The following is a 17,869-nucleotide window of genomic DNA, read 5'->3' as shown; positions in this document are numbered from 1 at the left end:
GAAGTCCAGTATACTCTGTCCTTCCTGACGTCGGTGGGTATAAAATCTGTGTCGGGCCATGTGTATGCTGCTCGCCGGTTTGAGGTGCTCACTGATTAGCTTGCTGAGTTCTTCAAAAGTTTTGTCCGCTGGCTTCTCAGGTGCTAGCAGGTCTTTCATGAGCACGTAAGTCTTAGATCTACAGCTGGTCAGTAGATGAGCCCTTCGCTTGTCGGCCGCTGCATCTCCCAGCCAGTCCTTCGTGACAAAGCTCTGCTGAAGCCTCTCAATGAAATCGTCCCAATCCTCACCAACACAGTACCGTTCCTCTGTGCTACCGGTGGCCATTCTCGTGGGTCGTTGATTCCCGTTTCTCGTCGCCACTGTAAAGTCCTTACACAATACCACAAATCCATGAGGCACATTCTATGGACAAGGTCATTCCAAGACCTGAACCTTTAGTCACAGGACCAAGAAGTGATGACCCTGCGTGGAACCTCCCTTTCTATACCTGGATGACCAGGTGAGGAGTGTCTCCCACAAGTTCATCCCCTGTGGTCAATGTGTGCATTTCTCAAGTATATGCAGTACTGCAGTGTTGTTACATGAAGGTTACATACATGACAATCAGCAAATGCAAATTATGCAATGTTAATAAAACAGCGCAGCAAAACACTACAGGAACACCATTAAATACCATAAAACATCAAATCAACTATTTAAATGAATGTGATTGAAACCCCAAGAACTGTACAAGGTGTACAATGCAAAGTTCAGTCATTTTGTGAAACATCTGTGATTATGGTTTGCTTCTTGCTGACAGCACATTTATCAACAAAATTGTTGTTTCTATTTGCAAACATACGAAAAATGACCAACAGGAAAAGACCAGCTGGTCCATCGAGCATGTCACATAGAGTCACATTGAAAATGATCATTATGATTGATCCCCAAGGCTCCCACCCACCAGCAACTATGTAGTGAAATGTTCCATTGAGACATTTAGCTTAGTTATCAGTCAATTCCTCAGCAACCTTTCACAATTGAGACTGGTTTCTCTCTCCGTCTGCTCGCTGGATCCACATATTTGAGTCTTTTTCTCACTCCCAGTTTCTGCTGCCGTTCTTTTTTCTCCACTCATGCTAATGCAAACTCTGATGCTAATTCACTGATTGATTTTTTTTCCCACCTTGTGACGCTGGGTGCACGTTTGCTGGAAGTGAGTGGCATCTGCGTCATCGTCATGTGACTTGCATGTGACCTCCCTTTGTTCGCCCTCGCTCCTGTGTGTGTCGGTTGGGCTGCAGACACATGGGGCTCTTGCAACTCCTATGAGTTAACTTGTTATTTTATATGCTTAATTAAACATTGATACTCTGTCTAGCAATGCATGGCTAAGCCTACTATTTGAAGAGATATCGAGACACACACGAGTATTTTTCATTGATGAAAAATGGTGCTGTGCGTGGGTACAGCTGGTTAAAAAAGGCCCATTTCATTAGCATTAAAGATGTACTTAGGTTTATAAGAAGATAACATTTCTGGAATTGGTATCAGGCATCCAGTTGCTGATGCTCTCTGTGAGAACATCACTTGCCTCCCCATGTATGGGCGTGGACGAGATTATACAACTGTTTTTAAAGTGGCCGATCCATGATGCTGAAACAGAATTAGTTCCAAATTCTTCAGTGAACTCACTCGCATTTCCCTGCACAACGAGGTTGGACAGCCGTGGAAGATTAGCCTGCTTGAACAAGCTCAACAAATCTGATTGGACATTGGGACAAACTGAAGTGCACGTCCTCTTCCTTTGGCTGCAGAAGGTCTGCTGGCAGTCAGCACCGACTCTCCTTGTTGTTTTGGGTAGGTGGAGAGGGTGGTGGGAGGGATGTTACCACAACTTTCTTCATTTCTCCAGGGCGCTCCTCCACATATTTGATGATCCTCTACTTCTGGCTGGCCATACTCCCCAAACTGCTTTGCCTCCGCCTGATGATGCAGTGTATCCACTGGGAGAAGCTGTGACGCCTCGGCACCTGATGTTGATCATGGAGTTGAATTCGAATAAAGTGCAGAATACTCTGTTCAGAGCCCACTTGTGGTGGGAATATGCATTAGAATCAAGAGGTTTGAACTAAGGAACACATTTTCAATGCATTTTCACGGGTCGCATTTTTGTGCAATACTGATTGAAATTAACTTAATTTGAACAAAGCTGTTTTGAGTTAAAAGAAATAGATTGTTTTCATTTGTGGGGAAACTCAAACTGGATGACCAATATCTGCAGAACAAATTATAGAAGCACAGAGAAACAGAAAGACCAGCAATGAATCTGCTGAATTCTAGTGTCTGAGATTTCTAAAACACGCCCTATCGAAACATCATCTATTCAACTATTTTAATGTCAAACTTTAAATCAAATGCCCCCTTATTAAAGGGGAAGTAGAACCGACAAATTAACAAATGAAACTTTGAAAAACTAAGGTCAAATTAAAATTTGGTTGCCAGGGGTGATGATCCACTCTAGTCTCTCCGGCGTACCAATGGACACCGAGTGCTCCATCTCCACGGACATCTCCTGGCGCCATCATCTATTCAACTATTTTAATTGTGCATTTAAACAAATGTCCCCTGCAAGGCGGGGGGTCACACTCCAAAATACAGTTTATCCCAGTGCCCCTTATTTTCTGTTTTTGTTTTGAGGGCACCAATACACAAATTATACAAGTGCCCCCTGGCTAAAAGCAGGGGTGTGGGGCGGGCACTAAAACAGGTAAATTAAACAAATTAAACTTTAGATAATAAAATCAAATTAAAATTTGGTTGCCGGGGTGATGATGCACTCCAGTCCCTCCGGTGCCCACCTCTCACGGAAGGCTGCGAGCGTACCGGTGAATACCGCATGCTCCATCTCCAGGGACACCCTAGCACCATCATCTATTCAACACTTTACTCAAGCAAGCTGTTAACACTTACTTGACTGAAATGCTGGCATTACATTCCTCCAGGATGCCATTCACAATTAGCACAGCATAACGAGCATCAGTTAGAGTAAATGTGCTTTGAGTTGTGAGTTGAGTCAGTTTGTCGTTCTGTTTTATGCAATCAGACCATGGTGTTTCTAAATGAAAAGACAGTGAAAGTGATTAGGGACCTTTAGCAGATGTTTTGAAACAAGTATAAGTATTTTGAGTGTGAAGGAATAATTTAAAGGGCAAGACCTGCACCAACAGCATCTCTGGGAGGAATTTAACCTCCAAGGGTGGGTGGGTTGAAATGAATATAGAGAAAGTAACAGTAGTCCCATCTGATTAACCCTTTGCTAACAGGATGTCCCAAAATGCTTTGAATGCTAATTATTTAAATTTTTGTTATTGTTATGGAGGCAAATGTGGTAGCCAACAAGGTCTAGCTTCAGTTCATAGCATCTGCGTGTTCACCTAAGCAAAGTGACTTCTGCACTGAGCACAAATATAAAGTATCCACAGAGAGCCCAAAACAGACCAGAGTCCTTTAAAGAAAATCTCACCATATGTGAGAATGATCAAATATCTGCCTGTCCTGGAGTTGGCCACAATCCTTCATCAGATCTAAAATTACAATGCTGCTGCCATTGTACCATTACCCTGTATTTAGCTTTATTCTTTCACACAGATAAAATGGGGTCCTAGTGTTACCTTTCTCTAATGCTCCACCCAAGCAGAGAGACTCCGAATTTTAATATCTTCAGTCTTGTAACTTGATCCAAGTCTTATTGTCTAACTTTCCTAATATTTATTTTTTGATTATTCTAATCATTGTAGCCATTATTTATTTTGATAACTTGCTGTGGTCTCAGCCTAATGAAAGGCACATTGGGAGAAACAGAAACAATTCAAGTCTGGGAGAATGAGAGCGTTGGGCTCCGACAGTAAATCACTTGTGGTACTGACAGAAGACAGGGACATTAGGCCCTGAGCTCTGGTCTTGCCATGTGGCGAAAGCCAGGACTAAGATTCTTTATCTGTTGCTTTTTGGGGTCAATACTTCAATTAAACGGCTTCACAACAAAACTAATTACATGTTCATAAAGATTAAATATTAGTCTGGTTAGAATAGTCAAATTGAACTCTAGCTGGACAGGAACCAATATTCCTTTAACACTGTGAGTACTTTTTCCTAAGGAATATAATCTCAAGGTTAAAGAAACACATATTTCAGAATCTGTGTTTAGAGCCATCGATTCCTTTCACTACACAGGCCAGTAAATGAATTGTTCAGTGATATTTAATTTTTTTTTTCAGAATTAAGGTTTTGCTTTCAGTGGTTTTTGCAGCTTAAATAACATAGCCCAGGCTTTCCATGTCCTCCTCCGATTGACTGGGGGACATCTCCAAGGAGTGGCACTCTGCCCTCCATGAAGCTGTTCCCCTGACCACAGCCTCTGACCTCTGACCTCAGCATCATTAGCATACTGGAGGTATCCCTGCCTCCACCGAGAAATCCTGCGGAAAAGACACCATAGTTTTGATATGGCAGTCTTCGGGAGTCTGCACAACATTAAAATACAGGTCGCCTCTGTGCTGCTTACAAAATGATTGATTTTTAACCCCTTCCTCCAACCGTGAACTTTGAATGCCTGGGCCGAACTGGCAGTCCTTGTATCCTTGAAATGGCAGGAAACATGGTGCAGGCTACAATTCTCTCATTTGTGTAGTCTTTATATATTGCCATCCATGCCATCAATATATGTGCAGGAATATTCTGGGCTGAGTGGACCAACCCCTCTGGGAAATGGTTGGGTGGGTGTTGGGGAGAGGGTGCACAGAGGTGGGACAGGGAACAGCACATCGCTGCACACATTTTGTCCCCACCTGCCGTGGATCCACCAAAACATTGGCAGGGGGAGAGGCACAGAAAGTCTGGGCCTATATGTCGGTTTTATTCTTCATCTATTAGAAATCTTAAGTTTTTTCAAATGTAAGAGAGATTCACAATGTGTAATTTTTTCTACTTACCACATGCTCCTTCAGATCCAGTAAATTCTAAATAAGATGCATTTTCAATGTGAACAGGACTGAAGTGTGATCCATTTATATAAATAATATCATTCAGCAACGGTGAATTATTGCTTGAAGTGCTTCCGGTAAGAATGAAATTTTGACAACATTTCCAGTTAGTGGACATGGCAGTTGAATACGACTTAACGACATCACCACGAGTTATGAACAGTTTGCCAACGTGTCCTTTCCAAGTGATGCAGACATCTGACAAACCATCGGGTGTAGTTGTTGCAATATCTTCCGTACAGATTGGTGGGCCATTCTCAATGAGACGAGCTTTTATTCGTAAGCCTGCTTGGTTTATGGACACATTCAATGAACAGGGGCCGGGGCCAGGCTCAATATGGTGATGAGACTTATTAATGCTGTGGTGTAGGTACCCACAAAATGTAAATTCAGCTCCAAATACCACTGCAAATATAATCACACGATAAACATTAATCAACCTCAGGAAAAGACATTGAGAGCTTCCTCGGGGGTTCTCCCAATCAATCACTGTGACTTTAGGCAAAGATCGACAAAATCCCAGATAAATTGCATGACCAGGATGTCCACCATAATTATGGCAGCCAATCAGGAGATGCCTGGCAACAGCAAGTACCTTGTTGTGTTTCAGCTATTTATGGTATTTCAGTTACAGGGAAAATCCATTTTGTGATCAATTTAACTTGCAAATACCATTCTAACGTAACATAAGGTTATATATAAATTTAAATATATATATTTTATTAATATCAAAATTGTTCCAAGAATAGCGGTACAAATCATTTAACGCACAACAGATAATTTAGAGGATCGAAAGTAATATTAAAATCACTGTATACTATCTAACAATTTTCATTTAAAACTACATTCAACTAGATATCGTCCTTGGGTCAGTGGTAGCACTCTCACCTTTTGAGTCGGAAAGTTGTTGGTTCAAGCACCATTCCAGAGACCTGACCACATAAAGTAAGCTGACATTTCATTGCAGTACTGCGGGAGAGCAGCATTCTCTGAGGTGCTGCATTTCAGAGAGACATTAAGCCTAATCCTCATCTCGCCTGGATAGTGTGGCGGTCCCAATCTGCGGGAGAACACCAGCGGCAGGTCGGGGCCATAAAAGGCGAGCGACGAGCGGCCCCTGGACAGCGTGGTGGCATACCACTCCAGGGAGCAACGTGAGTTGGTGCAAGAGGGCGACAGCAGTGAAGAGGGATACTGGATTGGATGTCACCAAGGTCCAGGTCGGTGATTGGAGTGTGGGCAGGTACAGAGGGCGCAGCGAGGTTGGGACGAAGGAGCGGCAAGAGATCATGGAGCGACGTGATCGGGGCCCAGGAGAGGTGTGAGTTTGGGGCCCAGCATAGGCGAGGGCCCTGGAGCAGCACGGGCCAGCCCACACTGCGATATATGTATGCACTCGATCCGTGCAGCAGAGCTGGTCTCCAGTCGTCTTGGTTAATCCTTGCCACAGGACCAAAACCTAGCTCTGTCAAGCCCGTGTGGTGGTTGGTGTGGAACAGCCACCACACGTTAAAAAAAATCCACGCACAGGCATCTTCCGCCCTTCAACATATAGTTCGGGACCTGGAATATCAGATCCTTCTTTGAAACACCTGTGAACTCATCCCTTTTTGATGTGGAAGCAAGTCATCCTCGTTACGAGGGTCCGCCGAAGAAGAAAAGTCCTCGCCTGCCGTCTCAGGTGGGCGCAAACCATAAATGGCATTATTTGAAGAGGAGCAGGGCAGTTCTCCCCACTGTCCTGGATAACATTTATCCCTCAACCAACCTCACTAAAACTAGGTTACCTGGTCATTTTTGTTGGCTGTAAAGTATTTTGGGACATCCTGAGAACGTAAAAGGTGCCATATAAACTGAAGTTCTTTCTTTCCTTTAGGTTCAGTAACAATGAATACGTTTCAGGCTCTAAGGGGGAATCTTATGAAACTGTCCTCCTGATGTGGAACATGTGCCCCCTCAGTTTTCAGTCTGTCAGAAGTGTGTGTGCAAATTCCAAACCTGCTCCCAGTAGGTGCAGCTGCAAATCCTTTAAAGCCATATCCAACACCCAATTACAATGATTTTATGGCATTCAGGATATGAAAGATGCTAGAAATACTACATACTGTGAAAACCATAAACATCCAGTTGAATTAAAATCTCAATTATTTACAGATTCTGCATCATCATCATAGACAATCCCTCGGAATCGAGGAAGACTTGCTTCCATTCCTGAAGTGAATTCTTTGGTGGCTGAACAGTCCAATATGAGAGCCACAGACTCTGTCACAGGTGGGACAGACATTCGTTGAGGGAAGGGGTGGGTGGGACTGGTTTGCCGCATGCTCCTTCCGCTGCCTACGCATGATCTCTTCACGCTCTCAGCGTTGAGACTTGAAGAGCTCAACGGCCTCCCGGATGCACTTTCTCCACCTAAGGCGGTCTTCGGCCAGGTACTCCCAGGTGTCAGTGGTGATGTCGCACTTTATCAGGGTGGCTATGAGGGAGTCCTTATAATGTTTCCGCTGCCCACCTTTGGCTCGTTTGCCATGAGGGAGCTCCGCATACAGCATTTGCTGAGGGAGTCTCGTGTCTAGCATGCAAACTATGTGGCCTGCCCAGCGAAGCTGATTGAGTGTGGTCAGTGCTTCAATGCTGGGGATGTTAGCTGGTCGAGGACACTGATGTTGGTGCCTGTCCTCCCAGGGGATTGAACAGATTGTGCACATAAGGACCAATTCACCTATCCCAGCTGAAATGGCACCAGGGCCAATATGCTCCCACAAGTCTTTGCACCATTGAAGTGCCCAGCTGACATTACCACATTGTGCGAGGTCACCTCTTCAATATAATTATAATACGTTCCCTATGGACTGTGGAGGAGCTAACTGGAGGTCAGGTTTCAGCATTCATCACAACTCTTGTGAACAGTCATCTATTGAGATCAAGCTCTTCAGACAATTCGAGATTAGTGCAATTCTACCTTTAAATTTGGATTTGAGGGCAGCAGTGGTGTGAACTGTCAATAAATTTAAGATTTTGGGAACCAGGAGCCAATGCAGGTCAGTGGGAACAGGGGTGTTGGGGAAAAGCAGGACTTGCCCTGGATGGGATACCAGTGGCAGGATTTTGGATGAGCTGAAGTCTATAAAGGGTGCAGGATGGGAGGTCGACCAGGAGAGATTTCTAGTGATCAAGTCTGAAGTTTCAGCAGCAGATGACCTGAGGTAGAAGCAGAGGTGGGCGATGTTGCCGAGGTAGAAGTTGGCAGTCTTTGTGATGGTGAGGATATGGGTTCAGAATCTCGGCTCAAACAGCACAGCAAAGTTCTTAGCAATCTGCTTCAGCTTCAGACAGTGGGTAATGAGAGGCTGGAGCCAGTGACGAGGGCAAGAAGCTAGTGACAGGGGCCGAAGTCAGGGTCTTTGATCTTCCCAACATTTAAATGGAAGAATTTGTTACTCATCCGAGACAGGATGCTGGACAAGCGATCTGGCAAAGCAAAGGCAGTGGAGGGGTCAGGAGGGCAAAGCAGCATTGTTACTTTAATATGTTAGTTTGATGAAATGAGCTGGATTGAAACTTTGCCCTCAAAGACAAAAGAGTGTTTAAAAAGTGTGCAATGCTTCCTCCTCCTGCCTTGTCTGTTCACTTTCTCAGTCTGAGCCTGTCAGAAAGAAGAAACTCAGGGGCCTAAATTGGATAATGCCTGAAAACAGGCACGAGGATCGGGTTGCACAATTTACCGGCACCCATTGAAAGTCGCGCAGGCAGCACGCAAAATCCATGCTGCTGCTCATTACCATGATTACAGCTCTGAGCACAGCGTTAAACGCACTGCTGGTTGGCTCAGAGCTCAACAGGGGGCCCAATATTGCATGGAGTAGGCTCTCTATTTAATGGTGGTTTGCAGAGTGAAAGGCTGTCTGCACATCTTAAAGGGGAAGTGCTTTGTTACAGGAATACCTCATTGTGACTGGAGCTGGAGTAATATCTCAGCAGAGGAGAGAAAGGTCACCTCGGTTCTCTAACACAGCTCTGAAGGCCTTGGTGCAGGAGGTCTACTGGAGGAGACAGGTCCTTTACCCACAGGCGGGGCAGGAGGCCTTCCAGACACACTGCGAAGGAGTGGAAGGAGATTGCAGAAACCGTTAATGCTAACAGTGTTGCCCCCAGGCTGTCTATCCAGTGCCGAAAGAAGTTTAATGACCTCAAGGTCAATGAATGCATCTCCAAATGCCCTATCCCACTAACTGCACCACTAGCCTCACACACTGCTCAGTGTACGACACCCCCATCACTCACCTACCAACAATATCTAGCAATCACCACTCATAGCTCACAATCATAGCTTCACCTCACCCTCACTGGAGTTTCAAAGAATGAGAGGTGATCTTATTGAAATATATAAGATTCTGAGGGGGCTTGACAGGGTAGATGCTGAGAGGATGTTTCCCCTCGTCGGGGAATCTAGAATTAGGGGGCATAGTGTAGTGTCCTTACACACTACTATAAATTCATACGAGGCACATTCTGCAGACAAGGTCACTCTGTGACCTGAACCTTTATTCACAGGACCAAGAAGTGATGACCCTGCATGGGACCTCCCTTTATACACCTGGATGACCAGGTGAGGAGTGTCTCCCACAAGTTCACCCCCTGTGGTCAAGGTGTGCATTTCTTCGGTGTATACAGTATGCAGTGTTGTTACATGATGGTTACAGTTACATGAAGGTTATATACATGACACATAGTTTCAGAATAAGGGGCTGCCCATTTAAAATGGAGATGAGGATAAATTTCTTCTCTCAGAGGGTCTTAAATCTTTGGAATTCTCTACCCTAGAGAGCTATGGAGGGTGAGTCGTTGAATACATTCAAGGCGGAAAGAGACAGATTTTTGAATTACACGGGACTCAAGGGTTATAGGGAGCAAGCAGGGAAGCGGAGTTGAGGCCAAGATCAGATCAGCCGTGATCTTATTGAATGGCGAAGCAGGCTCGAGGGGCCAAATGGCCTATTCCTGCTCCTATTTCTTATGTTCTCACACACTTACCCAACCACTGCTGCAAGTCTTACACCCACATTGCACACAATGCCAGCTATTGAACCATGACCGGCACATCATCCAAACACATTGCACCACGCTCACTGACACACTTCCCTTTATCTTTCAGGCCGAGGTGGCTCACAACCGGTGCGAGCTTGAACAAACAGGCTGGGGGGCAAGCACGGCTGCAGAACCTGACTCAGCTGGAGGAGACCCTGCTGGAGATCATTGGAGGGTGCGTCACTGAGGCCTGGCAATCGGTGAGGCTACAAGCATTGATGATGATGGTATGCTCATACCTGATCCTTCTTCTCACATCACACTTCTCCCTCATCCATAGAAACATAGAAACATAGAAAATAGGTGCAGGAGTAGGCCATTCGGCCCTTCTAGCCTGCACCGCCATTCAATGAGTTCATGGCTGAACATGCAACTTCAGTACCCCATTCCTGCTTTCTCGCCATACCCCTTGATCCCCCTAGTAGTAAGGACTTCATCTAACTCCTTTTTGAATATATTTAGTGAATTGGCCTCAACAACTTTCTGTGGTCGAGGATTCCACAGGTTCACCACTCTCTGGGTGAAGAAGTTTCTCCTCATCTCGGTCAAAATGGCTTACCCCTTATCCTTAGACTGGTTCTGGACTTCCCCAACATTGGGAACATTCTTCCTGTATCTAACCTGTCTAAACCCATCAGAATTTTAAACGTTTCGATGAGGACCCCCCTCATTCTTCTGAACTCCAGTGAATACAAGCCCAGTTTTTCTTGATCAGTCAGTCCGGCCATCCCGGGAATCAGTCTGGTGAACCTTCGCTGCACTCCCTCAATAGCAAGAATGTTCTTCCTCAAGTTATGAGACCAAAACTGCACACAATACTCCAGGTGTGGCCTCACCAAGGCCCTGTACAACTGTAGCAACACCTCCCTGCCCCTGTACTCAAATCCCCTCGCTATGAAGGCCAACATGCCATTTATTTGCTTTCTTAACCGCCTGCTGTACCTGCATGCCAACCTTCAATGACTGATGTACCATGACACCCAGGTCTCGTTGCACCTCCCCTTTTCCTAATCTGGCACCATTCAGATAATAGTCTGTCTCTCTGTTTTTACCACCAAAGTGGATAACCTCACATTTATCCACATTATACTTCATCTGCCATGCATTTGCCCACTCACCTAACCTATCCAAGTCACTCTGCAGCCTCATAGCATCCTCCTCGCAGCTCACACTGCCACCCAACTTAGTGTCATCCGCAAATTTGGAGATACTACATTTAATACCCTCGTCTAAATCATTAATGTACAGTGTAAACAGCTGGGGCCCCAGCACAGAACCTTGCGGTACCCCACTAGTCACTGCCTGCCATTCTGAAAAGTACCCATTTACTCCTACTCTTTGCTTCCTGTCTGACAACCAGTTCTCAATCCATGTCAGCACACTACCCCCAATCCCATGTGCTTTAACTTTGCACATTAATCTCTTGTGTGGGACCTTGTCAAAAGCCTTCTGCAAGTCCAAATATACCACATCAACTGGTTCTCCCTTGTCCACTCGACTGGAAACATCCTCAAAAAATTCCAGAAGATTTGTCAAGCATGATTTCCCTTTCACAAATCCATGCTGACTTGGACCTATCATGTCACCTCTTTCCAAATGCACTGCTATGACATCCTTAATAATTGATTCCATCATGTTACCCACTACTGAGGTCAGGCTGACCGGTCTATAATTCCGTTTTCTCTCTCCCTCCTTTTTTAAATAGTGGGGTTACATTGGCTACCCTCCACTCGATAGGAACTGATCCAGAGTCAATGGAATGTTGGAAAATGACTGTCAATGCATCTGCTATTTCCAAGGCCACCTCCTTAAGGACTCTGGGATGCAGTCCATCAGGCGCTGGGGATTTATCAGCCTTCAATCCCATCAATTTCCCCAACACAATTTCCCTCAGTTCCTCCTCCTTACTAGACCCTCTGATACCTCTTATATCCTGAAGGTTGTTTGTGTCCTCCTTAATGAATACTGAACCAAAGTACTTGTTCAATTGGTCTGTCATTTCTTTGTTTCCCGTTATGACTTCCCCTGATTCTGACTGCAGGGGACCTACGTTTGTCTCTACTAACCTTTTTCTCTTTACATATCTATAGAAACTTTTGCAATCCGTCTTAATGTTCCCTGCAAGCTTCTTCTCGTACTCCATTGTCCCTGCCCTAATCAAACCCTTTGTCCTCCTCTGCTGAGTTCTAAATTTTGTTCCAATCCCCGGGTTCGCTGCTATTTCTGGCCAATTTGTATGCCACTTCCTTGGCTTTAATACTATCCCTGATTTCCCTTGATAGCCACGGTTGAGCCACCTTCCCTTTTTTATTTTTACGCCAGACAGGAATGTACAATTGTTGTAATTCATCCATGCGGTCTCTAAATGTCTGCCATTGCCCATCCACAGTCAACCCCTTAAGTATCATTTGCCAATCTATCCTAGCCAATTCACGCCTCATACCTTCAAAGTTACCCTTCTTTAAGTTCTGGACCATGGTCTCTGAATTAACTGTTTCATTCTCCATCCTAATGCAGAATTCCACCATATTATGGTAACTCTTCCCCAAGGGGCCTCGCACAACGAGATTGCTAATTAATCCTCTCTCATTACACAACACCCAGTCTAAGATGGCCTCCCCCCTAGTTGGTTCCTCAACATATTGGTCTAGAAAACCATCCCTTATGCACTCCAGGAAATCCTCCTCCACCGTATTGCTTCCAGTTTGGTTAGCCCAATCTATGTGCATATTAAAGTCACCCATTATAACTGCTGCACCTTTATTGCATGCACCCCTAATTTCCTGTTTGATGCCCTCCCCAACATCACTACTACTGTTTGGAGGTCTGTACACAACTCCCACTAACGTTTTTTGCCCTTTGGTGTTGTGCAGTTCTACCCATATAGATTCCACATCATCCAAGCTAATGTCCTTCCTAACTATTGCATTAATCTCCTCTTTAACCAGCAATGCTACCCCACCTCCATTTCCTTTTATTCTATCCTTCCTGAATGTTGAATAACCCTGGATGTTGAGTTCCCAGCCCTGATCATCCTGGAGCCACGTCGCTGTAATCCCAATCATATCATATTTGTTAACATCTATTTGCACAGTTAATTCATCCACCTTATTACGGATACTCCTTCCATTAAGACACAAAGCATTCAGGCTTGTTTTTTTAACACCCTTTGTCCTTTTAGAATTTTGCTGTACAGTGGCCCTTTTTGTTCTTTGCCTTGGGTTTCTCTGTCCTCCACTCTTGCTTTTCTTCCTTCGATCTTTTGCTTCTGCCCCCATTCTACTTCCCTCTGTCTCCCGGCATAGGTTCCCATTCCCCTGCCATATTAGTTTAACCCCTCCCCAACAACATGAGCAAACACTCCCCCAGGACATTGGTTCCGGTCCTGCCCAGGTGCAGACCGTCCGGTTTGTACTGGTCCCACCTCCCCCAGAACCGGTTCCAATATCCCAGGAATTTGAATCCCTCCCTTCTGCACCACTCCTCAAGCCACATATTCATCTGAGCTATCTTACTATTACTACTCTGATTAGCACGTGGCACTGGCAGCAATCCTGAGATTATTACCTTTGAGGTCCTACTTTTTAATTTAGCTCCTAGCTCCCTAAATTCGTCTTGTAGAACATCATCCCATTTTTTTACCTATATCGTTGGTACTTATGTGCACCATGACAACTGGCTGTTTACCCTGCCCCTTCAAAATGTTCAACCTAGTGAACCTTCTCTGAACTTCCTCCAAAGCAAGTATATCCTTTCTTAAATATGGAAACCAAAACTGCATGCAGTATTCCAGGTGTGGCCTCACCAATACCCTGTACAGCTGTAACAAGACTTCCCTGCTTTTATACTCCATCCCCTATGCAATAAAGGCCAAGATTCCACTGGCTTTCCTGATCACTTGCTGAACCTGCATACCACCCCCCTGAGTTTCATGCCCAAGTACCCCCAGGTCCCGCTGTACAGCAGCACTTTGCAATCTTTCTCCATTTAAATAATAACTTGCTCTTTGATTTTTTTCTGCCTAAGTGCATGACCTCACCCTTTCCAACATTATACTCCATATGCCACATTCTTGCCCACTCACTTGGCTTGTCTATGTCCTCCTGCAGCTTCTTTATGGCCTCCTAACGCATTGCCCTTCCTCCCATCTTTATATCATCGGCAAACTTAGCTTCGTTACACTCAGTCCCCTCTTCCAAGTCGTTAATATAGATTGTAAATAGTTGGGGTCCCAGCCCTGATCCCTGCGGCACCCCACTCATTACTAATTGCCAACCAGAGAATGAACCATTTATCCCAACTCTCTGATTTCTGTTTGTCAGCCAATCTTCTATCCATGCTAATATATTACCCCCAACCCCGTGAACTTTTATCTTGTGCAGTAATCTTTTGTGTGGCACCTTGTCAAATGCCTTCTGGAAGTCCAAATACACCACATCCACTGGTTCCCCTTTATCCACCCTGTTCGTTATATCCTTAAAGAATTCCAGCAGATCTGTCAAACATGACTTCCCCTTCATAAATCCATGCTGATTTGCCTGATCAAATTTTGCTTTTCCAAATGTCCTGTTACTGCTTCTTTAATAATGGACTCCAACATTTTCCCAAACACAGATGTTAGGCTAACTGGTCTATAGTTTCCTGCTTTTTGTCTGCCTCCTTTTTTGAATCGGGGCATTACATTTGCAGTTTTCCAAGCTGCTGGGACCTCCACAGAATCCAGGGAATTTTGGTAAATTACAACCAATGCATCCACAATCCCTGATGCTAATTCTCTTAAGATTCTAGAATGCAAGTCATTAGATTGTGTTACCAACCACTCCCCTCACCACAACCAGATCATTGTGCCTTTCTCCTTTCAGATACCCAAGAAGTGCCAGCAGCCCAGCCTGAGCAGCAAGAAGTAGAGGATAGCGAAGAGGCATCACTCAATCGGACACTCTCAGGCACCAGCTTAGAAAATAGCACTGTGTGAACTAGAGGATTGTATTGAGGTGGGATCTACACGTGGTGAGTCACCAGGCATGAGTGGGCTGCAGTCAGGCCAAGGGGCAAGGATAGCGCAGGTGTCAGCTCCGCAGAGGGCGAGGTCACACACGAGTTCTGCTGGCAGGATTCAGACGAGGAATTTGATGGGGCATGTTGTGTATGGAGAAAGAGTCAGACTGAACACTATGAGCTCAAAGTAAAGTGTGACCTTAGTCTTTTATTGCAGGTCTCCAGAGAGCCTTTCCAACCTGTGAGGCCTCCTAAAATACCTGTGCTCCCAAGGGATTATGGGATGCCTTGAGACTCCAGGGGATGTGCAGAGTAAATTCAAGTTTACTTATACACTCCCCCCTGCCCCCCTCCACCACCCCCAAAGTCAATAGTGTAACTATTTACAATGTGAGTCGATCTGGGGCCCTTCTTGCCTGGTTGATCGTCTTGATGTGAAAGCTGTTATTGTTGAATCATTTGTTAGGCCCTCACTGGGCTGCTATGCAGTTGGCCTTGCTGAGCTGCCTGGTGTGTTGGGTCCTGCTGGGCTGCTGTGGATGATGGGTTCTGCTTCGTGGTCTACCGTGGTGCCGATTGCCACTGGTGTATGTTGGGGGATCAAAAAAGGTGGGGTCCAAGGTAGGTTGCTCAGGATAGTCCGTGAATCTGAGTTTGATTTGGTCCAAGTGTTTCCGGTGAATGAATCCATTTGAAAGTTTGACCCAAAACACCCTGCGCCCCTCTTTGGCCACGACAGTGGCGGGAAGCCACTTGGGACCTTGTCCATAATTCAATACAAACACAGGATCATTGATTTCAATCTCGTGTGACACATTTGCGTTATCATGGTATGTACTTTGTTGAAGCCGCCTGCTCTCTACCTGTTCATGTAGATCAGGGTGAACTAACGAGAGCCTTGTCTTAAGTACTCTTTTCATGAGTAGTTCAGCAAGTGGATCCCAGTGAGCAAATGGGGTCTTGTGCAGTAGCTAAGCAGGACTCAGGATAGGCGAGTCTGCAGCGAGCCTTCAGTTACACTCTTTAAGCCTTGCTTGATGGTTTGCACTGCTCTCTCTGCCTGGCCATTGGACGCTGGTTTAAACGGGGCAGATGTGACATGTTTGATCCCATTACAGGTCATGAATTCTTTGAACTCAGCACTGGTAAAACATGGCCCATTGTCGCTTACCAGGACATCGGGTACGTGTTGGTGGCAAACATGGCCCGCAGGCTTTCAGTAGTGGCAGCGGACGTGCTAGCCGGCATTATCTCACATTCCATACACTTAGAGTACGCATCTACAACCACAAGGAACATTTTACCCAAGAACGGGCCTGCATAGTCGAAGTGTACCCTAGACAATGGTTTAGAGGGCCAAGACCATAAACTTAGCAGCGCCTCCCTGGGTACATTGCTTAACTGCGAGCATGTATTACATCTGTGAACGCAGGACTCTATGTCCGCATCGATACCGGGCCACCACATGTGGGATCTGGCTATCGCTTTCATCATTACGATGCCTGGGTGGGTACTGTGGAGGTCATTGATGAAGGTGTCTCTGCCCTTCTTGAGGACCACAAGATTGCCCCACAGAAGGCAGTCTGCCTGTATAGACATTTCATCTTTGCACCGCTGGAACGGCTTTATCTCTTCCTGCATTTCCACTGGGACATTAGTCAGCTTCCGTGAAGCACACAGCTTTTGCCTAGGGATAATAAGGGGTTCTGGCTTGTCCAGGTTTTGATCTGCCGGACAGTGACGGGTGATTGCTCACTTTCAAATGCTAAATCTGCAGGCTGCGCCATTTCCACCCCCGTGTTGGGCAATGGCAGTCTACTGAGAGCATCGGCACAGTTTTCTGTGCCTGGCCTGTGGCGGATGGCATCGTTGTACGCGGACAATATGAACACCCATCTCTGGATGCGGGCCGATGCGTTGGTTTTTATCTCTTTACACTCAGAAAACAGGGATATGAGTAGCTTATGGTCAGTTTCCAATTCGAATTTTACCCAAATAGGTATTGATGCATTTTCTTTACCCCATAGACACATGCTAAAGCTTGTTTCTCAATCATGCTGTAGGCTCTCTCAGCCTTAGACAGACTCCTGGATGCATAAGCAACCGGCTGCAGTTTCCCAAAATCATTAGCTTGTTGCAATACACACCTGGCGCCATATGATGACGCATCACATGCTAGTACCAAACGCTTACATGGATCATACAACACAAGCAATTTGTTTGAGCCGAGCAATTTTCGCGTTTTTACAAACATTTTCTTGGCTTTTGCCCCAAACCCATTCATCGCCTTTTCGTAGTAAGACATGCAGTGGTTCTAACAATGTGCTGAGACCTGGTAAGAAGTTACCAAAGTAGTTCAGGAGTCCCAGAAACGATCGCAGCTCCGTCACGTTCTGTGGACTTGGTACGTTCTCGATTGTCTCCGTCTTCACGTTGGTGGGCTTGGTGCTATCCGCCGCAATCCTCCTTCCCAAGAACTCCACTTCAGGTGCCAGGAAAACGCACTTCGAGCATTTTAACCTGAGCCCCACGTGGTTGAGTCGACTGAGAACCTCCTCCAGGTTCTGAAGATGCTCGGCTGTGTTCTGACCTGTGACCAAGATATCATCCTGGAAGACCACGGTGTGCAGGACCAACTTCAGTAAGCTTTCCAATTTTCTCTGGAATATCGCTGCCGCTGACTGAATTCCAAATGGGCATCTGTTATAAATAAAAAGACCTTTGTGCGTGTTGATGCAGGTGAGGCCCTTCGATGA

At 45.6% G+C, this 17,869-nt stretch overlaps 1 protein-coding gene across 1 annotated transcript in view; it reads right to left on the bottom strand.

The window, feature by feature from the left end:
• The window catches only part of LOC139278169 (uncharacterized), a 101,201-nt gene that overhangs the window by 28,081 nt on the left and 55,251 nt on the right, over nt 1-17,869 (bottom strand). The window contains exons 4-5 of the mRNA XM_070896822.1: nt 4,977-5,432; nt 2,956-3,100 (exon numbers count right to left, since the gene is read on the bottom strand). Of these exons, the coding sequence (XP_070752923.1) occupies nt 2,956-3,100; nt 4,977-5,432 (601 nt within the window). The remainder of the gene's footprint in view (nt 1-2,955; nt 3,101-4,976; nt 5,433-17,869) is intronic.

This window comes from Pristiophorus japonicus, chromosome 13 (genome assembly GCF_044704955.1).
Source record: "Pristiophorus japonicus isolate sPriJap1 chromosome 13, sPriJap1.hap1, whole genome shotgun sequence".
Taxonomy (NCBI): domain Eukaryota; kingdom Metazoa; phylum Chordata; class Chondrichthyes; family Pristiophoridae; genus Pristiophorus; species Pristiophorus japonicus.
Note: the sequence above shows the minus strand (reverse complement) of the source record. Positions and strands in the feature narration are given on the sequence as shown.